This window comes from Megalops cyprinoides, chromosome 2 (genome assembly GCF_013368585.1).
Source record: "Megalops cyprinoides isolate fMegCyp1 chromosome 2, fMegCyp1.pri, whole genome shotgun sequence".
Taxonomy (NCBI): Eukaryota; Metazoa; Chordata; class Actinopteri; order Elopiformes; family Megalopidae; genus Megalops; species Megalops cyprinoides.
Genome location: NC_050584.1, coordinates 38,257,068 through 38,279,281, shown reverse-complemented (window position 1 = coordinate 38,279,281; position 22,214 = coordinate 38,257,068). Strand labels below are relative to the sequence as shown.

General features: G+C 45.3%; 1 protein-coding gene across 2 annotated transcripts in view; it reads left to right on the top strand.

Annotated features, from left to right (window-relative positions):
- Window positions 1-22,214, top strand: part of kdm4b (lysine (K)-specific demethylase 4B) — a 63,671-nt gene that overhangs the window by 28,680 nt on the left and 12,777 nt on the right. For both annotated transcript variants that reach the window (XM_036521556.1, XM_036521558.1), the window contains 6 exons: window positions 4,793-4,842; window positions 9,081-9,184; window positions 12,411-12,548; window positions 19,425-19,621; window positions 21,294-21,520; window positions 21,678-22,012. In XM_036521556.1, the coding sequence (XP_036377449.1) occupies window positions 4,793-4,842; window positions 9,081-9,184; window positions 12,411-12,548; window positions 19,425-19,621; window positions 21,294-21,520; window positions 21,678-22,012 (1,051 nt within the window). The remainder of the gene's footprint in view (window positions 1-4,792; window positions 4,843-9,080; window positions 9,185-12,410; window positions 12,549-19,424; window positions 19,622-21,293; window positions 21,521-21,677; window positions 22,013-22,214) is intronic.

Sequence of the window (22,214 nt, the reverse complement as noted above, 5' to 3'; positions counted from 1 at the left end):
TAGCTGTTGTGGTTCAAGGGAAAACAGAAAAATAGCAGTTCGCTCCAAAAGTGATGTGGATACTAGTATATGAGAGAGCTGTTTTTGTTGTCCAGCTCCTTCTTTAGAACATGTCCAGTGGAAATTAATGACTAAATGTTGCCCAGCATTTCTCCCTGTCCCCATTTCTCTCAATCTGACCTTCTCCTCCCCTTACCTCTCTTCTCCTCTCCAGTGTTGTCCTCTTCTCTCCTCTGTACTATACTTTACCCTCCTCTCATCACCTGTCTTCTTTTCTCTTCTGCTCTCCTTTCTTCTTCGCTGTCCTCTGTACGCTTCCCATGTCCTCTGCTGTCCTCTCTCTCCTCTTTACTCTCCCCCTCTCTCTCCTCTTCTCCTCTCCTCTCTTCCTCTGTACTTTTCTCTCTGCTCTCCTCTGTTCCCTCCACTGGTCATCTTGCCTCTCCTCCCGTCTCCTCTCCGCTCTCCTCCCCTCTTAGCTGTCTGGGTTCTGAGTCTCATAGTATCCTGCCTGACACGAGCCTAATTCGCCTCTCCATTTCATTTTGGTTTCCCCCTCTCCTTGTCAGCGCTGGGGTGTGTGCAGTCAGACAGATCCTCACAAAAGCTCTAGCTGTTTCAAAACATACAACTTTCATAGCGCAGGTGGGAGCTTTGGGTTGCAAGCCTTGCTGGCGCTAGTTGCCTGGTGTCAAGCTTCAGTCCAAGACAAACCAGGCGTCCAAAGCAGGCAGGCTTGGTTTTTGTGCTTGCTAATCATTTGTTCCTGTTTTGTGCTTGCGATTGATTGTTTTCCCCCCTGCTTTCAGAGAGCGGCGCTTGGCTCGAGCGCATGCGGTGAAAGGGTGTCTTCCCTTGCGCAGGTCGCTGGTGATTGGATGTAGTTTTTATTGCCTCGATCGCCCATCAACTTTATTACGATCAGAATAACTTAAAAAGCCCTGTCGCGAGAATACCGCTCATGCTCCGGCCCAGACGGTGCACCAGGAATGGAAAGTCTGGCTTTTATCTTCCGACGGAGAGAAAGAGACATCAAATTAGTATCGATCTGCAGTGGCACCTCATGCACAAAATTAAATTTGCTGCTACTTACGCCCTTCGAGTTGTTAGCAGACCGGGGCAGTCTTGTGCGTATCCTGGTTTGAAGGCATCTTGGTCTCTGCTTTTCTGGCCTGGCCAGCAAGTTAAGCAAACCATTGTGTCACACTTGAATGACTTTTTCAAAAGGGAGGTACTAAAGTGAGCCAAAGTCACAATAACTTAATAGTCCACATATGTACATTTTTACATGCAAACGTCCCCTTAATGTTTTTAGATTAAGTTTTTTTAAAATACTGTACTTACTACTGTTAAAAGCAGACTGGATACTCGCCTCGGCTTACCAAATACTGAGAGGCTGCTACAATAAAAGAAGTGCACAGAGTGGTGTGTATGTATGTTTATGTGTGTGTTGCATGGGTTTCAAACATCAGGTGACCTCAACCGACATTGATCCTCTGTTCATCTACTACTTAAAACAGCACTGGCTTTAATCTGAATGCCGTACTAGACGGGTATTGCTTTGCAGATGATTCCATTAAAGGTATTGGAGTCGATGTGGAATAATGGTCCCACAGGCTCAGTGGAAACTTTCAGTTGGAATTTAACCTGAGAATGTTGGCTAAACTGTGCTTCTGAAAAGATATCGACGTGCTGAAAGCAAGCACACACGTGCCTTCAATTGCATATGGTGTAACAGAAGCACGTCCGCCCATTAAATGGAATGCTTGGCCACCCAAATGGGGAAGCAAATGGAGAAACACGGCACAATGGTAAGAGGACAGTAATGAAACAGCTGCATCTGTCAGAAACAGTAATGGAGTCCTCGTCTGTCTGAGGCAGCATCCTGGACAGCGTGTTCTTCAGTTAGTCCCTTTTTACTGTTTGTACTCTCGCCGTTTCTGACCTCCTCCTGCAGTAAAGTACCTCTGCCTCTGACTGGTCGGTTTTTCTTTTTTTAGATGACTGTGTAACATGGTTTATTCTGAAGAGAGGACATCCTGGCTGTGATTTGCAAATTAGGTTGATGGTCGTTGGCTTTCGCACTGTAATGTATTATCCTCAGAACTAATTGTTTTTTTTTCCATTCAGTTGTGTACGTATGTGTGTACATATTTACACATAAAATTGAATGTAATCCAGGTGATTTTGTTTTTTGTTAGAATTTGTTTTGATTTCAGAGGATTTTTTTGAATGATTTTTTTTATGTTTGTGTGCATGGTTGAGCTTTCTCTATCATGATGATCGTGATGATTCACACTCAGTAAGTCAAACATAAGTTCATGCCTCCTAAAAATAGCTACAGTTGATGAATATGAATTGTTGCCCGTGCATTTGTGATGATACAAGCTGTCGAAGTCACAGAGCTCTGAGCATGCTCTGTCCGCTGCACTTTGGTCCATAGGGGGGCTCCATTGGGCTGGGGGTGACGGTGGCCATGTGTCCAGTTCCTTACTGTGCTTTAATGGTTGTTTTTTTTTTCTGTGCTTTGACTCTCTGAATACAATATGAGCACGACGTGGGAACCAGTGTGCTCAGTGACAGATGAAACCCCAAGTTCTTCCCCTGCATTACCTGAAATAGCTCGCAAGACACATCAGGAGAAATGCATCTTGACTTAGTGTATGACTTTACTTAGCTTATGACTGCTGAGCTGAAGAGTTGAGAAACCTCCAGTCCGCGTCTATTTTTCATTTGTTTATTACGATCGTCCCGAGGCTCAGGACGTGCTGCTGCCATGACAACAAAGGAATCCGAGATGCAAAGGCTTAATGGCAGAAGATGCACTGATTGTCTAATTATATTTGTGGAGCTGGTGTTCATTGCTCTTCATACCTTCTGACATTCTGTTCTCCTCTGAAGTAAAAAAAAAATAAATAAAAACAAAGTAAGATTTCCTTGGGGACATTCTGCAAAATAACTGCTATTAGTGTCACTGCAGTTTCCCTTTGAATCCAGCACGTACACCCTCATCCTCAAAAGCAGCCCGGTTGGACTGCACACAGAGTCCTCGCATCTGTCTCTTTGTGTCACAGTTGCGTGCTGCCGAGCTCCTGCGGTCTCTGCTAGGTGGCGGTGGCTCAGAATAGGTGGCTCAGCGACAGGTGTGTTACAGCAGGTGACGGGGGACTCATCTGGAGGAAAGGTGTTCATCGCAGCAGCTGTGTGGCGCTCATTAATGATTGCACTCTCAACAGCTGCAAAATTAAGCTTTGTTTAGAGAAGGTACCAAACACTAAACCGCTCTCGCTTGATATTTTGTCTTGCTTTGCAAAATGTTTCTGAGGAATTACGTAGGACTGTGCTTTTCTGAGTTAAAGTTACTGCATAGGCAGGTTGGACAATTTTGAATTACAGTCACGGACCAACTCAGAAGACCCACAGTCTTTGCCAGCATCTGATATTAGACAACGCTTCAATACCCCTAATTTGACTATGCCGTTTTGAAGGATATTTACCATTCAAGGCTGTCATTTTGAAGTTGGTTCCTGGATCCTTCGCTCCCCCACCTTGTGAAGATAAAGGACCTCTGCCGCAGGGGGAGTTACCCATGCTGATCTGCTTCTTTCCCCCTGCAGGTATGAAGCTGCCAGCAGATGGCAGTGTAAGGCAGCCATGCTGTGCCCCTCAGCTGTAAGCTCTGTTTTTTATTCAGAGCGCGTAAAAAGGCTTTTGCTGGAGGGAGGGTGAAACGTAGGCTTTACATTTGCATCACAGGGTCTCGGGGGGGTTAAGCTTTCTCTAAACTGGAGGAAATAATTGTGGTAATAATGATGATGGTAATAACAAGGAGAATCAAATCCTGAGCTTTGAAAGGATATAACAGATTTGTTCTCTCATTTAATAATTTCATTCAAATGTTGTAGAAACTTGTTGGAGTATCACAAAGTCTTTAGGCATTGGGAAACTATGCCTTCAGTGTTGTGTCTTCGCATTCTGTGTGTGGTAGTGTGGGGAGGGGAGGGGGGGCACATTGCAAACGTGACACGCAAGACATACAAAGCGTACAAAGCGGCTTTGTTTAAATGGTATTTTCAGGCTGTTGTCCCTGGCAGAGCTGTGTAATTGTATTTGTAAAGTGAAAGCGAACAACTCAGTGGCAGTGGGCAGTGTGTGAAAGGGATTGTGTGGGAGCAACTTGGTTAAGTCTCTGACAGCAAGCCAATGGGAAGTAAGAGTGTGTGTAAGTGATGTGAGTGTTGTAACGGAGCCCACTCATCAGTCCAATAAAGTCATTGGAATGATTCACTCTGTCTCCTCGTTGAGAGAACAAGTAGGAGAGGTTAGTAGCGCACAACTCCTACTTACATCCATCAGACATATTTTTACACATCTTCTCCACTTTTTCATTACTGCAGAGAGCAACACTCCCCCTGCTCTCTCTTTACATCATTTGTTCCCTCCTCTTCCTCCCCCCTCGCAATCACACAAGCCCTGGTACTGCCTCCGGTTTCGGCACTGTCTCAGGTCTCAGTACTGTCTCAAGCCCCAATACTGCCTCAGATTTCAGCACTGACTCAGGTCTCAGTACTGTCTCAAGCCCCAATACTGACTCAGGTCTCAGTACTGTCTCAAGCCCCAATACTGCCACAGATTTCAGCACTGACTCAGGTCTCAGTACTGTCTCAAGCCCCAATACTGCCTCAGATTTCAGCACTGACTCAGGTCTCAGTACTGACTGAAGCCCCAATACTGCCTCAGACTTCGGCACTGACTTGTGTCACCATACTGACTTGGATCTCTCTCTGCCCAGGTACGCCATTCCTCCAGAGCATGGCAAGAGATTGGAGCGACTGGCCCAAGGTAAGCCCGTGTCCCTCTCTTTTATTTTTCCCTGCCTCACGTCTGTCTCCTTCTCACCTTTCCCTCTCTTCTTCTTTGAAAACCCCTTCTGCCTCCTTGCCCTGTTTATATTTCTTGTGTAATCCAAGAGGCTCTGCGCAGTGCGTAGTTCCTAACACCGACGCCTCTCCCCCTCTGCCCAGCTATCGGGCCCTGGCAGCCTGGAGGCACTTATCTCAGATGAATGGCCACGCCACAGCGTGGTTGCCACCCGCACGCTGCGCCTCCCTCATTGTGTTTGGGCGCCGAGGACGATGCGGTTATCTCTCCTCTCCTCCTCCTCCCCTTCAGCCTTTCTAATTGCAGGTTTCCTCCTGCCACTGGCTACACTCTCCAGTGTTCTCTCAGTAAAGGGCGTCAGAGGGAATCGGATGCGCCGAGAGAGGGGCGCTGGGGAAGCATTATTCGCGAGAGGCTGTGCCAGCGCATGATGTAAGGACCCAGACAGGCACGAGGAAAGCATGTTCATGTGCTCAATAAGCACTCGACAGCTATATGCACCTGGACGAGCTGAGGGTGATGAGAAGTTCTCAGAGTTTCAGCCACTTCGCTTTTTGCCTTTGTCTAAGGCCTTGAGATGGGAAGGGAAAAGTCCCCTGTCCTGTGAACCCGCAAAAACAGAAAATTGACACTCACACTTACACACAGTGTTGGCATCCAAACACAGAGACAGGCTGGCAGCCTCTTAGATAAATAAGTGAATAATAGCTTTGTTTGTATGCCTTTGCAGCAGTGCTTTTCAGTGCTGCTTTAATGAATGCGTGTTCCAAGACCGAACAGTATTTCCATCGATTGGTGTGAAAACATCCCTCACAGAGAAGAAAAGTGCTTACAAAGCCAGTAAGAGGAGAGAGGAGTGCAGGCATATGAAGGGTCTCTCTCTCTTTCTCTCTCTCTCTCTCTCTCTCTCTCCTTTCTCCACTTCTCTTTCTCCCTCTCTCTCTTGCTCGCTCCACTGATCAATGGAGATTATCTTGTGTTGTGTCACCCTGAGCTATGCTGAAATTGACAAAGCAGAAAAAAATAATACAAAAAAGACCACACAACAGAAAACAAAACAGATGAAAAAATATATAATTGCCTTGCAGGAGGGAAAAAATAAGTCCTTAGTTGGCCTTTATTGTTCTTCTGTACAATTTTGATTTATGTCTGTGGCAAGGTCTAAACTTACACATCGGACATAAAGAGTATACGTAAGACAGATAGTGTACACCTAGAAATGGCCACTCTGAATTTTTACGCATAACTCCCTGCTTCCTCCACTACTTGACACCATTTGCCAATCGGCAACATTGAGCATCCACTCAGAGCCCCAGGTATCCACATAATAGTGCATTTGGGGCTGATTTAATCTCCAAGACGTTAATGTCTTGTTTCCTCAATGTCATGGAGTCCTTGTGTTTTCTCACTTTCTCATTTAGTGGCTTCCTTAGTTAAAATGGTGCTTTGCCTTGCGCTCTCTCTCTCTCTCTCTCTCTCTCACACACACACACACACACACACACACACACACACACACACACACACACACACATATCATCACATCATTACTGTTACAGCTCAATTTTCACAGGGCTTCATTTCTAACAAAAGACAAAAATTAAGTTAAAAAGTTAATGTTGCCCCAGGGAAAGTTTTGTGGCTGGCACTGCGTTTTAATGTGAATTAATAACCAGCCCTTTTCAGCAGAGAGATGCTGCTAAGCACATTTTTCACCTTTATCAGCACCCTGTGCAGTGTGGAAAACTCTTTGGAGCGATCAGCCCTGTAACAGTGGAAGGAAAATGAATGATAAAATAATCTGTATTATGTCATGGTCTAGATCATGCTTAATATAGTTAACTGCTCACCTTTGTAGCTTTGTAGTTTGGGAGACCTGTAAGTACATGGCCCTTTATATTTATGCATAATCCAGACTGAATAGGAATATAAAACATGCTATGAAAGAAAAATTTGATACTTTTTATTCTTACAAAATTACTGGAAGTTTAGTAGAAGCTTCTAGAACTATATAGTGGTACCTGAAGGCTTCCTGTTTCCCTGTGGTATTAAAGTAGGTAACACACAAGAAATTGATCAGTTACATGCATTGTCATGGTTGAGGTTAGAGAGCTCTCTGAAGACTGCTGGTTGTGAAGAATGGCTGTTGATCGCCATTGATAATTTGAAGACAAGCCTCACAGAATCAACTTGAATTTGCCACGTCTACATCTGAATCACAACTGAAAGCATGTCTTGGGGTCAGATGAAATTTGGATTTGTGTTGAGAAAGAACCCACATCCACTGTGAAATATGGAGGAGGATTTATTATGTTTTGGGGTTGTTTTGCAAACAGATGTGACTGTTGTGTTTTCTATAGTAAAATCCATTATTTATGAGCTATGTGAAGTTGCCCTGTGCAATGCTGTTAAGATCAGTATAAGTATAATATTCTTAATTTTATAAGCCAACAATCTAATCCAATACGTACCTATTTTGTTTTACAGAGAGTTTTTTGGTTTCTTTTTCATCAAGGGTTTGAATAAATACAGAGGGTACTGTAAACGCGGCATCATTCCAGTAGGGTGGGGACCCTGTAGCTGTTGACACAGTATAATGCAGAAAGCGAAGGGCTGTAGCATTTTTTTAAAGGCACAACATGGCTTCATTTGATTTATTTTTCTCTGTAATCTTTAATGAATTGTTGTTCCCTTGTAGGGAGATGAGATGATTGGAGAGAAAGGGAGCGAGAGGGTGCAAGTGTGTAGAGTGAGAACAGGAGGCGTAGGGGTGGGGGGAGAGGCGGGGGTGGAAGCGGCTCCTGAAACACTCGCCTGTGTGCGGCTTCTGGCTTTCCTGCCTCGTCATATTACTGTGAGAAAAGCATCCCATCCATTTGCTCACATAAACACATGCAACGGCTGGGGTACGGTTTGAGTTTGCCTTGTTGTCCGCGGCCCTTGTATTTTTAATGGATCATGATGATTTTGCTTCAGGAATCAAAAAGACCTGGGGAAAAATGGATCTGGGGTTTTCCTCCTGGTCCTTTTCAGATTTATCTGCGACAGTACCCCTATAAAATCCTGAGTGTTTATCACACCTGTGTGTCAGTTGCTGCCCCCCCCTATTTGAGGCAGCGTAACCAAGCAAATGCTATGGAAACGCACTGTTGTCAGCTCACAAAGATGTCTGGGAAACAAGACTTATACCCCTGATTCTGTAGTCACACTCTTGTTGAGGTGTAAATACATACCCTCTCCTCTAATTATGATTGCTGTGCCATGTTTTACGTCTCTGACGTCATCCCCAACTTGCCGAGTGACCCGGGGTCTGGCGCGCGGGGAGCGTGAGAGGAGGAGATAATGATGATAATTAAACGCCGCCGTTCTCCTCGCACAGAGGTCCTGACAGCCTGGGCTGACAGAAGGGGAGCTCTAACATAACCACCAGCCTTTACTGCTGCATCTGTGTAGAGTACACGCTCTCCCGCGTTTTACCTTTGTCAGGTGGGAGAAATGGTCTGAGCTTTTATTAAATGCTTTGCATGGGAGAGCGGGCACACAGTTGCATGGAAATGTGAGGAGAAGGTTGGTTCTGTTGGACCATTTGTTCTATTTAACGTAAATGCATAGTATTAACAAATGCAGAGCACCTCAAACCGTGAATGTGTTTGAATTATAAGTGTAGGCTCTTTTGCTGAATGGTCTATGCACAAATGAAGGAGCAGGTGAATAGGTGCCACTGTTAAGAGTTTGATAATGAAACATATAGACACTTTATTAGATGTATCATGTACAAACTAACACATTTCATTTATACAGCTGGCCATCCAGCTCATGCCGGCCCTATCAGAGGAATCTGGGAAAACTCATGTTGTTAAAATTCATTTTTGTCACTATCCAGGGCAGCACTCTGCTGAGGTGAATTTTAGTATAATGACTTCTCTGGACTGGGATTCTGCATTTGGGAAAACATTGTTGAAACACTGTTACTGAAACACTTCAAGCAATTGATTTCAATGCCTCTGATCCCTGGACCTCAGTGTAGTGCCTCTAATATCTGGAAGCCTCTTCTTTCACAGCTCAACTAACAGGGTGACAGATTGCAGCCATCATTTGATTCTTTACATTGGGCTTGAATGCATTACCCTTGCGGTGCCTGTCCTGTGTGAGTGTTGGTTCTGCGGCTGATGTCTGGTGGATTTTTCCCCATTCTCCAGGTTTCTTTCCGGGCAGCTCCCAGGGCTGTGATGCTTTCCTCCGACACAAGATGACCCTGATCTCCCCCTCCATCCTCAAGAAGTACGGCATCCCCTTCGACAGGGTAGGTGGACGAAGATCAAGGTGAAAGGGTTTGTGTGTGTGTGTGTGTGTGTGTGTGTGTGAGTGAGTTGGGGGGGGGGGGGGTCAAAGCAGTGTGAAGGTCATTAGGGAAAAAAACAGCGATGAATGGCAGTGCTGGGATGGGTGGAGTTAATGTAAATGGTAGGATGAGCCAATGTGGTGGAATATCGGAGTATAAGGGGCCATAGAGAAAGGGTGGTGAGGAGTATGCTGGTGTGAAACAGCCGAGTGGGTGGAATCAACATGCAATGAGGAAGTTGAGAAGAATGGGTATTGAAATGAAAATTGTCATGTTTGATGCAGGATTTTCTATCAAAGTGCTTATTAAATCATCTTTTTTGCATGTATTGTTTATCTTTAATTGTAATAATCAGCTTAATTACTAGCATATACTGCTTAACCATGTTTGTCATTAATTATTTTGAAGGTCACCGATTCCAACGCTAATAAATCACTTAATGTGCTGTTACCCTCAGACCAGTTAATGGCAGACAGACACTTTTACAGTTTAGCAGGTATCTGATAGAGAACAATTGCATACCATCAGTAGTAACTATGTGGATTTGGATATTAAAACGGCATTGTGCATTCCTTTAATGTACATAAAAGCATGCATATAGTGCATAAGTACATTTCCCAGGGTGAACATTAAGCCAATGTGTCCCTTAATGGGGAGGAGATGGAAAGCTCAACCTGTAAGCGTGCAGTGTAGGCTATTTAAAGGGTTCAAGGTAAAAAGGAATGGTGTTGCTGGAATGGAATGCGCCTGTTGCCGACTGCAGTGAAGCTAATGACACAGCAAGGGGTGGGGCCGGTTAGTTACACTGCTCTGAAGCGTGTTTCAAGGAGAGCGATTGCTAGAGCCAATCTCCTTGACTAATGACATGTGAACGACTGAGGAACGAAGGGAGGAAGAGTGGAAACACTAATAGTCTCAGGACTGGCGAGTGATTCTGCACATCCGAGTGCTAATGATTCCCCCTTCCAAAGTCTGTGAGGATTAAAGGCACACACCGACCATGTGAAGCTTAATCAAAAGTAAGTTGGTCATTTAGTTTGAAGGAAGCATCCACTAACCCCTGTGCCTCCCTTGTTTCTGGCGTAGTCTGAAATACACCATGGTTTGAGGAGTTAAGAGTTTGCCTGTAATAGCAAGGGAGACATGTGGCTTCGGTTTGCCCGCGCGTGCTGTCAGGGCTCCGCTCCAGCATACTGATGACTGTGCTCACGACTGCATTAAAGTAATAAGCATTTCCACACTGCCTTTAATATGGATAGCACTGCATAGGAGTCTGAGTGTAGCTATATTAGGAGTTGGAGCTTTGTGTGCAGTGTTCGGTGCATCTTCAGAGGTTACACACACACACATACACACAACTGCACACACAGAGACAGAAGCATCCACACGGATGCATGTGCACACACCGACACATGTGCACACATATTTGTACACACACACACACACACACACAGACACAATCTCAAACACCAAGCAGCACATCATGTTAAACTGAGGAGCTTGCTGGTATTTTCCTTTACTGTGGGGAATTTGCCTGCACTAAACTCAGTTATTACACTGATGTTAGAGGCATTGGCATCAGTCAGCATCTTGGGGCTTCATGGTGTCGCACACTCTGTGGTTGGGAATGAGTGGAATGTCTCCGTGGGTTACATTTCAATTCACTTTATTCATATTTCCGGTTGGGATTAATCTTCTTTTTTTCCTCTGGGTAATTCTCAGTTGAAAGGACTTGAGACCCTCTTGCAGCATAAAAGAATCATGGATTATAAAATGAATGTCTGTCTGACGGGGGCAGAACCAGGGTTCCTCATTGGCAGCAGTGCTGTGTTCAGCTCAAAGTTTGTCTGTCGTAGCTTTATTCTTCTCTGCCTCTCTGTCCTCACGTGGCCGTCTCTGTAACGGGGCTATCCAGATGTGCTCTGGGAGGAATTCCTCCGAGCTCAAAATAAAAGCCGATTCATGCATTGTTATGAGCATGAGAGCAAAACGTTTCAGATAAGGGGCTTCCTTTATTTCTGACGAGCTTCTTTCAGTTTTACCCATTATCATGTCTCTCGCCTTTTAACTTCCGCAGAATGGCACTGATTTGTGTCTCCGTCTTTGTTAAATCCTGGAGCGCGTGGTTGAAAGAGAGCGAGGGTGGCTTTTGACTGCAAATCAACATGATGAACCAGGACTGTTGAAAATAGACCGTCAAAGAGGGAAGCGCGACAGCGAGAGCGGGAAGAGGCGATCGGGGAAGATAGCTCCCTCTCTTCAGCGGCTCCCGAGTTCAGAGCTTTAGAAAGTTTCGATTGATTTCAGATAAAATTCTACCATATAACTCCGATCGCTCTTTGCGCTACATGCCTGTGTGAATGATGAAATGGCAGCGATGGTGACTGTCAATATCGTAGCGCTATCAGCGGGTGGGTGGTAATCAATAGCAGAAGCAGCCTTTGAAGAGGTTTATAATGGGTGTGTCTGTGGCTCCACAGACTTATGCAGGGATGGGTCAGCAGATGGGTGAGTGAGTGGGGGGTCAGTGAGAGCTACGCGTGAGTTAAATTTCGTTAAATTTAATTTCTAATGGATGTAAACAAACTTGTGGACTGTGGCCCATCATTCTCTGTGAAGGATGGAAAAGCTTGAAAACGGATTGAAATGAAAACCTTCATTTGCACGGGCTGGATAATTTCCACCGCCATGCTCTCTGGCTTCCCTCTAATTGCGCTTGTACCGCCACAGCCGCCAGGCAGCCGGAGGGAGGGAGGGAGAGTAGTCGCACTCCCACTCCACGCTGCAAATCTCCCCTCCCGCCAGGTCTTTTTGATGGTGGATGCTAGGGTCCGTATCCAGCGAGTTTGTTAACCATGTCTGCGTTGCTGGGCTGAAGCCCTGTTGATATCGTGCTTCCTCAGTCCAAAGTTAACATATGTAGCATACATAATCTATGCAGCCTTTTTCTGCAAATATATGCACATTTCTGAATTTCACTGTGAGGAACATACATGAGATCAGGAGCGCTGCTGTGTGTAATAAAAAAATGCTTTGGGTTTGAAATTCAGGTTTACTGTACTATACGGCTCTGAATAGTCTTAATTTAAATAGAGGCTGAATTATTGAAACGCTGAAGAATGAGCCTGTGGAACATGTAGGACACTGGCAGTGATTGTCTCCCTGTTCATCCCTCTCTGATCTCTAGATCACTCAGGAGGAGGGAGAGTTCATGATCACCTTTCCATATGGCTACCACGCTGGCTTCAACCATGGCTTCAACTGCGCGGAATCCACCAACTTCGCCACCCTTCGCTGGATCGACTATGGCAAGATGGCCACGCAGGTCAGCTACTGTTAGGCTGCACACAAGGGCATGGTTGTCACACACACACACACACACACACACACACACACACACACACACACACACACACACACAAACACACACATACACACACACAAGTGTGAATCACTCTCCTTTTTTTCTCTTTTCACTATGATAATCTGTGGGTTACCTATTGTACATTTAAGCTTGCTGGCTTTGAATATCAGCTCTGAAAGTGATATTTAGTTCCCTCCCAGTAGTTATGTTTTGTTGTGGGATAAAGGGGATAAGGTCTAAAATCCTGTGGAAATCTTCCTCTGTGCGGCACTTCACAGGTGCTCCCATTTATGCCCTTACCTCCTCTGTCATTTTGACTGCGGTTACTCTGATACTTTATTTGCAAAGGTGCCGGGGGCTGCGCGTAGCGGCAGAGCAGCAGCGGCTCACGGCACCTCGTCTCGGCGTGTGAGTGGCAGCATCGCGTCCGAGCGCGCATGCGGGCTGCTCCTTTTTTTTTTTTACATGGCTGCGCAGGCGAGCGTGAAATTATTGAACAAAGAACACAGAGGGGGAACCATATCCACTTCAGTGTTACCTGTGACCTTCCCCCCTCTCCTTCTTCTCTTCCTTTTCCCTCTGTCTTCTTCATTTTACTTTTATTTTTCTCTCGTGCTCCTTGCTCTCACGGCGGGGTTTATTCTTTAAGAGCAGCCTCTGTGTGACGGGGGGCTTGGTGCACAGCAGTGGCCCTGTGCTGGGAACTCCCCTCAGTCTCTCTGCTTGACTGCATGTCAGATTTATGATCTGCCAGTTTCCTGCAGAAGTTCACTACTGTGTTGCAAACTGGTTTAAGGAATTGAAGGGACATCACCCTCCTCCCTGTATATAGCCCCTCTTACTCTTTAACCCCCCCCCCCCCCCCCCCCAATTCCAGTCCTTTCAGGGGCTTGTCAGAGCCAACTAGCTAGGGAGCTTTCCTTAGTGTGTTGTTTCAAGTTGATATAGATGAATTGGTTTGCTTTGCCCTCCATTTGTGTCACAGCGTCGACAGGCTGTTGTAAAGTGCAGGAAAAAAAGTGATAAAGAACAGCTTGGACAGAAGCTCAAACACAGAGGGCCACGCGCTTGGCTCTGTTTCCCTCACCTCCTCGGGCTACGTGGCTGTCCCCTCCTTCCCCTCCTCTTCCACTGTTTATCTACTCTGTCCAGCACCTTCTCTCTCTCCTAACGCGACAGTGAAAGGTGTCCCTCCGGCCTGCCCCGGTTAGGGCGATGCCACGCGTCACCATTCTATGCGGAAGTCACAGGGAACCGTCTGGTGCGGGCCTCATGCTCCCTGTAGCTGAGGGGCCACGAGCTCTGTCCTGTGCTGGCATTCTGTCACAGCTGAGTCTCACCTGCCACTGCATGTTTTTATGAAACTTGTCGCAGATCTGTTACACTCTCTGGTGTGAGTCTTTCAGGGTTCCTCGTTGGGGGGGGGGAACCACAACACAAGCCAGCACTGTGTGTTTAATTTAACATGACGTTTTCTTCTAAACTGTTGTAGTAAATCAACGTTGATGAGTTTTGGACTTTTTCAGGACTCCCATTCTAACAGGGCCTTGTTAGATATGGGGCTGGAGATTAATTTCTGCGTGAGGAATGGCCTTACGTGAGAGTCTCCTTGGATTTGCTCTGTATGAGTGTTTAGAGTTGAGAAATAGCTGTATGAGAGTGTTCTGACATGAGGAATGGCTCTGTGTGAGAGTGTTCTGTGATGAGGAACGGCTCTGTGTGAGAGTGTTCTGAGATGAGGAATGGCTCTGTGTGAGAGTGTTCTGAGATGAGGAACGGCTCTGTGTGAGAGTGTTCTGAGATGAGGAACAGCTCTCTGTGAGAGTGTTCTGAGATGAGGAATGGCTCCGTGTGCGAGTGTTCTGAGATGAGGAACGGCTCTGTGTGAGAGTGTTCTGCGATGAGGAATAGCTCTGTGTGAGAGTGTTCTTAGATGAGCTCACCCCAGTTTTGCACCATGGATAATGGGGCCATTCATATTAAGCCACACAGCCTGTGCCTTAGAAGGGACTGTAATGCTGTCCTAACTGCCCTAGTGCATGCTCTCCCCTCTTTGATCTCCATAAATTTGCATGTATTCCAGGTTAGTCTGTAGAATATCACTGAAACCTTAGGGCGTGTTGGGTATTTTGCACAAGGCCTGAAGAGGTGTGGTCAGTAAGTGCCTGTATTTGTGTGTGTTTTTGTGTACACATGTTTGAACACACCCTTGCACCTGATAGTGAAAGAAATGTGTCCAGACAGTCATTGGATAAGAATTTTGTTTGTCATTGGTGTCAGTTGTGAAATGCTGCTGAGGTTGGGCTGTTGTGGTTACACGAGGATTTCACCAACTGAACAGTGGTGGGCACGGACCACAGTGATGGGAGCTCAGATGATTGAAGCAAGCAGGTTTAAGTGTGGAAATAAAAGGTAGGCTCTCACAGTGCAGAGCTGAGCAGCTGCCTTTGCAAGTGGAATAGGTTGTTCTCCACAGGTTTCTAAGCTTCTTCTAAGATGTCACCATGTTCACTTTGTTATCTCCGGAATGATTCTGCAGTGAAGTATTCTGCTGGAAAGAATATGTATTCATTGAGTTGTAGTGGTTTTGGAAGAAGCACCGGTCTTCCAGCTGGCCAGGAGTCCAGTGTCAGATGTTTAGCATTGGGGATGCTGAGCCATTTCATTAAGACAGCAGTATAAGTTTGTTACATTTGTCTGTTGCTCATAATATGTTGCATTTGGTTTTAAATCGTGGTATTGTACTAAGATTTGTTAACAGTAAAGCTGTTAGTTTGATAGTGTGGTGATTGTCTTTGATTTGATCAAAAGTAAAAGACGTGCAAAGTTACAAATCCTGAGAGTTTAATCTTAATGTTAAGGGTATTATCTTGATGAAATCTGTTGTACTTTAATTGGATGTGTGCGTATTGTGCACAGCTACAGACCTGTTGCTAAGAGAAGAGACTAGTTAAGAGCATGCAGGGAAGAAAGCGAGAATGATACAAATGAATTGAGATGATGTATTTGCTCACTTTCTCTGTCTGGAAATATGCACACTAAATTAGTCACAAAGACAGGAACAAAAAAGTCCAATACAATTTGTGCCCAGTGATAAGGGATTCAGTATATGTCGATATGATTTTAAATCAAGGAAAATCACCTAAAATGTACAAAAAATGACATTTGTTGTTAAGAATTCATGTCAAACTGCTGCTTAAACAAATATGCTTTTAATGCAAGTTTAGGCCTAGTTAGTGGGAACAAAAACAAGTGGAAATGACTGAGAGGGGAAAAAGTTTTATTGGAAACTCATTTTTTGTGTTTGAAGTTGTTGCAGCAGTTTTATTTTTGATCTCAGCAAGAAATGGTTCAAATTCAGCCACTAACATATTCAGTGCTGCAAGACAGGTGGTCTGTAACAAGGCCATTTTCTGACACGTTTGTTCATCTCGCCCCAATTAGTTGTCGCCGGGCTAATTCATCCGTTGCTACAGAGAGTGGACGTTCCTGGGAATTTCTGCATATGTTATGGTTTTTAATGCTTTGACAGTTGCCTTTTGTTTGCCTACAGATTGCTGTTGTACTATTGTGGCTGCAGTACATTTAATGTTTCTGAAAGCGTTTTGATCGAAAACACTTGTGGTGTCGGAAACATCAGTTCGGTATGGTATTTGCTCGTGCTCTGATTGTAAGCTATCATCTCTGTGATGTTACAGTGATGCGAGTAATAAAATGGGTCTCTTTATTGGGGGTCCAAGGCACCAGAGGGCGGGAGCGTCCATTTGTTTTCTTTTTCTAATGGTGTTTTTATGAAGACAGCAAGGACACCTACAGCCATCGGGTAGTTTTGACGAAATTTGCCTCACAGAGAGTACATTATGGTAGGCATGTGGTGAGCAGCTCTCCTGCCAACAGCTCAGATGGTATAGTGTCCATATATAGATGTTGATTCATTAGTCCTTTAGTTAGCTAGTTCCAGAGAGCATGCAGTGGTCCTTTTGGGATGAAGAGAGAAACTTTCCTGTTGTTCTGGTTTGAAAATGGCAGGGTGACAGTGGTTAGGGACTCTAGCCTTGGAATGCTGCAGGTTTGTACACAGCAGTAGAAAGCAGTTCTGGATGGGTACTTTGCTGCTTTGTACCTCTCTGAAGCACTGCTTCAAGAAAGGCTTTATTATTGACAGGAGTGTGCACGCTTCAAAGCAATATATTGCTCTTCTCGATTGCTAATTAGCATTTTAAACTTCCTTTCACTCTGTTCTATTGCCCTCTCTTTCCACTTGTGAAATGTGCAGCTGTTTTCATTAGAATCAGAAAAGGAGCGTTGGAGGAAGAGAAAGTCATTATTTGAGTTTGCAGGTGTTTCCTCCACATGTATCTAATGGAGGGAGCTCATTAGTGGAGTCTGTGTGAGCGAGACTGCGGGGGCCCCCCACTCCACACACATCCTCCCGTAGTCATTAGCACAGCCACAGTGCACTTGATGCCGGCTCATCCGCGCTTCTGTGTGATTTTTACCTCTCGTTCTGTCTGAGCCAGACCGTAAGTGGGACGGCTCAGGAGTGGAAAGGAGGCCCCACGTCTGAACAAAGCAAGGCGGGTTTGTCAGAGTAACGGGGATTGTGCAGGGTGTTGCAAGTGTGTTGGAGTAATGGGGATTGTGTGGTGTATTTGGGGTGTATTGCTATAGAGCGGTGACTACAGGATAGTGGACACTCCATTACAATCACAAACCAATGCCTTACAGTGGAAGTGTATAGCATAGAAAAAAAATACTTTCAGACGTGGGGAGCTGGGGTAAGAGTAGCGTTCATTTGAGGGCTTCCCTCATGGACTCTTGTTCTGAAGGGAATGAGCGGCCTCAGGAGCTTGATTTAATGCGGCTACAGTCATTGAAGCTCATGAGAGGATCGTTGTAGGATCTATTGGTTGAAATCTTCAGTGTTTCATTGTTCTGAAATTATTTTAGTGAAAATGGAGTATGTGCTGCATAGCCGCTGGTTAGCCCCTGAGAGAATGAGCAAAGGTCACAGTGATGTTTCTTATTCTCCCCTTGTGTTTTGTACACTGCTCTGTAATGCTCTTTATTGAAGATATAGTAGGTGTAGATTCATATGTGTACAGCATTCTTCAGAAGGGGGCTCTTGTAGCTGTATCTCACTCCTGAAACAATCTTTGGTCCCCATGTTTCTCGTCCCTGCCTGTCTCTCGTTTAGTTTTCATTATCTTTCCTCTCAGAAAAAAAGCTAAACGGTTCGACAGGATGGCTTCTCGTCTGGTCCCGGAGGTGCTGCAGTGAGATGTATGGTGGATATTGCTTGGCGGGGGCGTGCGCTTGTTGTGCTAGTTATTGTCCCTCGCAAAACCCACCCCACCCCTCCCCGGGCTTCTCCCCGCCCGTCTCCGCAGATCGCTGAAGAATGTTCCCAGTAATTGAACATAAGGCTCTCAGCGCTGTTCAGGAAATAAAGCAGAAATGTAATACACCAACCAGGGCACAAAGAAAATTAGTTTTATTTTCATCTTCCGCCCCCCCCCACCCCCCTCCTCAGCCCACACCCCCTCCCCCCCTTCTCTCACTTCTCAGAGTCTCAGCATTAGGTCCTGCATTTTTAAACATGCTGTCGCTAATGAGATCACAGGGAAGTCACACGACCGCATTGCCTTTGGACTGGATTACCTGTCAGTAGACATGGCAGTAATTAATTCCACCACTGCACACTGCGTACACGTCCCCGACGTACCTGTGTAATGAACCCTTACTTGTTACTTTCATCATCATGAAAATAATACAGTTTTTCCCAGTTGTAATGAGATTTTGGTGGCAGTGACCAGCAGCCGAGGATAGCTGTTGATGGATGCTGGCTTTGGCCGTCTCTGTCAGCTATGACCCAAGCTCATGGTGGAGCAGGTGGCCGGGCCGGTAGCTGATGAAGTGGTGCTAGGAGAGTTCATGTTCCCACTAAGCCATTTACAATCACATTTGTGTTAAATTGGAGACCATTCTGCAAAAACGTGATAACTGACACAAAATCCATTTTTTGGAAAATTGCTTCTGAAACATGCATTTGTCTTATGGCATTGTCTTACTTCTTGGGGTCAGCAAAAAATGCCATGAGGGGATTGTTTCCCCCAAGCAGTTTTGTTGAATTTTGTTCAAAATTGTCTCATTTTGGCAACTTTGTTTCCCCTTCCGTGTACTGTGGATCCTGTGTTACAGCGACTCTTTATTTAGAGGGTGATGTTTCTCTGTGCTTTGGATATGGGAGGCCCTGATAGGCAGTATATTCATGTGTTATGTGTTGAGAATGAACCTAATAATCTTTCCCTCTGGGATGAGAAGGAATGGTTCTGGCGTGGTTCTGGATAAACACGGCATTCTTTGTGTAGCACACAATGTACGAGTGGAAAAATATGCCTTTTTTATGTTTACCCATTAAATGCTAATGTGTATTGAACTGAATGGATAATGTCTTATGGAAACTCAAAGAGTGAGGAAGTCTTCAGGTTTTGAAGTTTGAAGTGAGGCAGTCTTTAGGTTTGAACTGTGACAGTGAACATCTTGGCCTGCTTTCTCTGCTCTTCTTCATTGGTGTGTTGGGTAAAAGTGACAGTTGCAGTTTCCAATCTAACCTGGGAAACCATACTGTGGTGGTGAATTTAAGGGGTTGTTCTTGATTGACAGCATTTTATCTTTATTCTCAAGCCTTTTATTTTTTGTTTGGCTTAAACTGATATGAACTCTTAATGAATATTTGTCTGTTTCTTATGATGAATTTTTGTTGAATATACTCCACCCTTAAAATGGGCCTTACACCTACTCATAAACCTGTTAACGTACTCTCTGTCCTCACAGTGCACATGCCGCAAAGACATGGTTAAGATCTCCATGGACGTGTTTGTGCGCTGCCTGCAACCAGACCGTTATGAGCAGTGGAAACAGGGCAAGGATGTCACTGTGCTGGACCACCAACGACCCACCACCCTCACCAGCCCTGAACTGGAGCTCTGGAGAGAGACACGGGTCACCTATAGGGACAAGCTGTTGCGAAGGTGGGAAATGGCCCCTTGATCCACATATTATGTCACCGGGGATGATCACACCTATGCACTGCATTACTTAGGGTTAATCACTCATGGACTGCATTACCAGTCACATTCAGGGTTAATCACATTCACAGTGCATTACTGAAGATAATCACACTCATGCACTGCATTACTGAGGATAATTACATTCACACAGTGTTTCTGAGGATAGTTGACACTCATGCACTGCATTACTTACGGTTAATCACTCATACAGTGCATTACTGAGGGTTAAACACACTCATAGTGTGTTACTGAGGATAATCACGCTCACACTCTGTATTACTGATAATAATCATACACGTTCTCTGTATCACTTAAGGTTAATCACATTCATGCACTGCGTTACTGAGGATAATCAGACTCACACATTGTATGACTGAGGACTAATTGCAGTCGTTCATTGCATTAAGGCTTAATCATGTGCACTGCGTTACTGATTGCTAATTACACACGCACACAGTGTTACACAGGATTAATTAGTCACACTGTGTTACTGAGAGTTAACTGTGCTAATCACACTTGCAAACAGTTACTCAAGATATACAATGTTAATCACAATCACACACGGCTCCTGAGGGTTAATCATTCTGGTACACTGTCAGGGGTTAGTTAGGTGTGCATTTGGTGTTGCAGAGGGTCAGCATGTTAATCACATCAGGGTATAGTTATTATAAAAATACTGCACTGTCTGAAAGTCTGTCCAATTCAGTGTTGACATCATTCTTCAAATTCTGTATGAAGAGTTAACAGTAGTTAGTCATTTGAAAAAAAAAAATGATTTGCTTCCACTTATTACAAGGTGAAATACTGAACTGGACGCAACTCCTGTTTGCTTCTCTATGCATAATGCCTAATTGTTTCCTACTGAAGCGAATTTATCAAGTGGCTATTGACAACATGCATGACTCTGTCCCAGCAAATAACCCTTATTGGTTTAGAAAATAGTACAGATGTCTTGCCAGCATGGGTTGTTTTGGGCTGTATTCATTTCTAACAATGAGCAAATTGGGACATTGGATACAGCACTGGAGAACCAAGACTGGTGCTTTGTCCAGAGCTCACAATTACAGAAAAATGCTCTCAAGATAACCCGTACATTTTACAAGATTTGTTGTAAATGTTTACATCATGAGTCTAAATGGTGAATTGAATTTAATGCGGACAGTGCTTGTTAAAGAGTAGCAACCAAGCATTTCACTTTCCCAGTCTCATGCCTGAGTTTCTTTTTGTGTAGTAGTGCCTATACAGTTACTGTGTCTGTCTCTCTGTCCTTGGTGCTCTCTGTCTCTTTGCCTGTTTCTGATCTGTAATTGCATCCATCTCTCTGTCCAGATCCTGTCACAGCCTCTGCTGGCATCAGTGCCTGTGTGTGCGTGTGTGTGCATGTGTGTGCGTGTGTGTGTGTGTGTGTGTGTGTGTGTGTGTGTGTGTGTGTGTGTCCGTGTGTGTGTGTGCGTGTGTGTGTGTGTGTTGGGTGTGTGTGTGTGTGTGTGTGTGTGTGTGTGTGTGTATATATATGTGTGTGTGTGTGTGTGCGTGTGTGCGTGTGTGCGTGTGTGTGTGTGTGTGTTTGTTAATTTCTTCTCAGGTGTGTCTGTGTCAGTCTGTGTAACGTGTGGCGTTCTTCCTGGCTCAGGGCCCTGCAGAAGAAGCAGCAGCTAAGGCGTCTGAAGCTGGAGGAGGTGAAGGTGCTGATGGAGGAGGGCGTGGAGCTGGACCTGGTGGCGTACCAGCGGCAGGTGGAGGAGAGGGAGGCCCAGAGGCGGAAGGAGCGTGCAGAGAGGATGGCCCAGGAGGCTCTGAAAGCTCTGGAGGCCATGGATGAAGAGGAGCAAGGGGAGGCGGCCGGCAGCAGTGGAGAGGGTAAGGGGGGGCGAGAGAGGGAACAAGCCTGAACAAAGCCATTGACTTTATGTCATGATCCATCTGCCTGGGGCCGTCTCCCTGAATGCCCCAATCCATTTCTCTGTGGCTTTGTGAATGCCCCTGTCATATTTGAAAAACCCTCTTTTATCCCCAGCTCCTGACCAGCAGACAGAGAAGAAGAAGAATAAGAAGAAGAAGAAGAAGAAGCCAGCGGAGGGCGAGGAGGACCTGGCTCGAATGCTCGCGGCCTCCCTCGGCCAGGGGGCGCAGGAGAAGGACCAGCAGGACTCTATCATCCCCACCCTGTTAGTCACACCCAAGTCCAAGAAGACTGCCCTTCCGAAGGGACGTCTGTCCTTCCAGGAGGCCTTTGAGCAGTTTGCCACCTCCAAGTCGCCTGTCAAGCCTGAAGACAGTGGCGAGATTGACAAGGAGAGCAGTGACACGGAAATGCCAGCAGAGGGGAGAGCTGAGAAGAGGGGCATTCAGGTAAGACTGTTCGGATGGGTTTTGAACCTCTTCGTCCGACACAGTATGAAGCCTTCCTGAATCATTGTCCTTGGACTCATTTGCTGACCAAAGGCAGTAGTGAGCAAATCTATACTAATCACCCAGAATCTCTCCATTTACTGACATGCTCTGTGTTATGTGTAATTATGTTAGATCTAATCTCCTCATCTCACCATGGTTC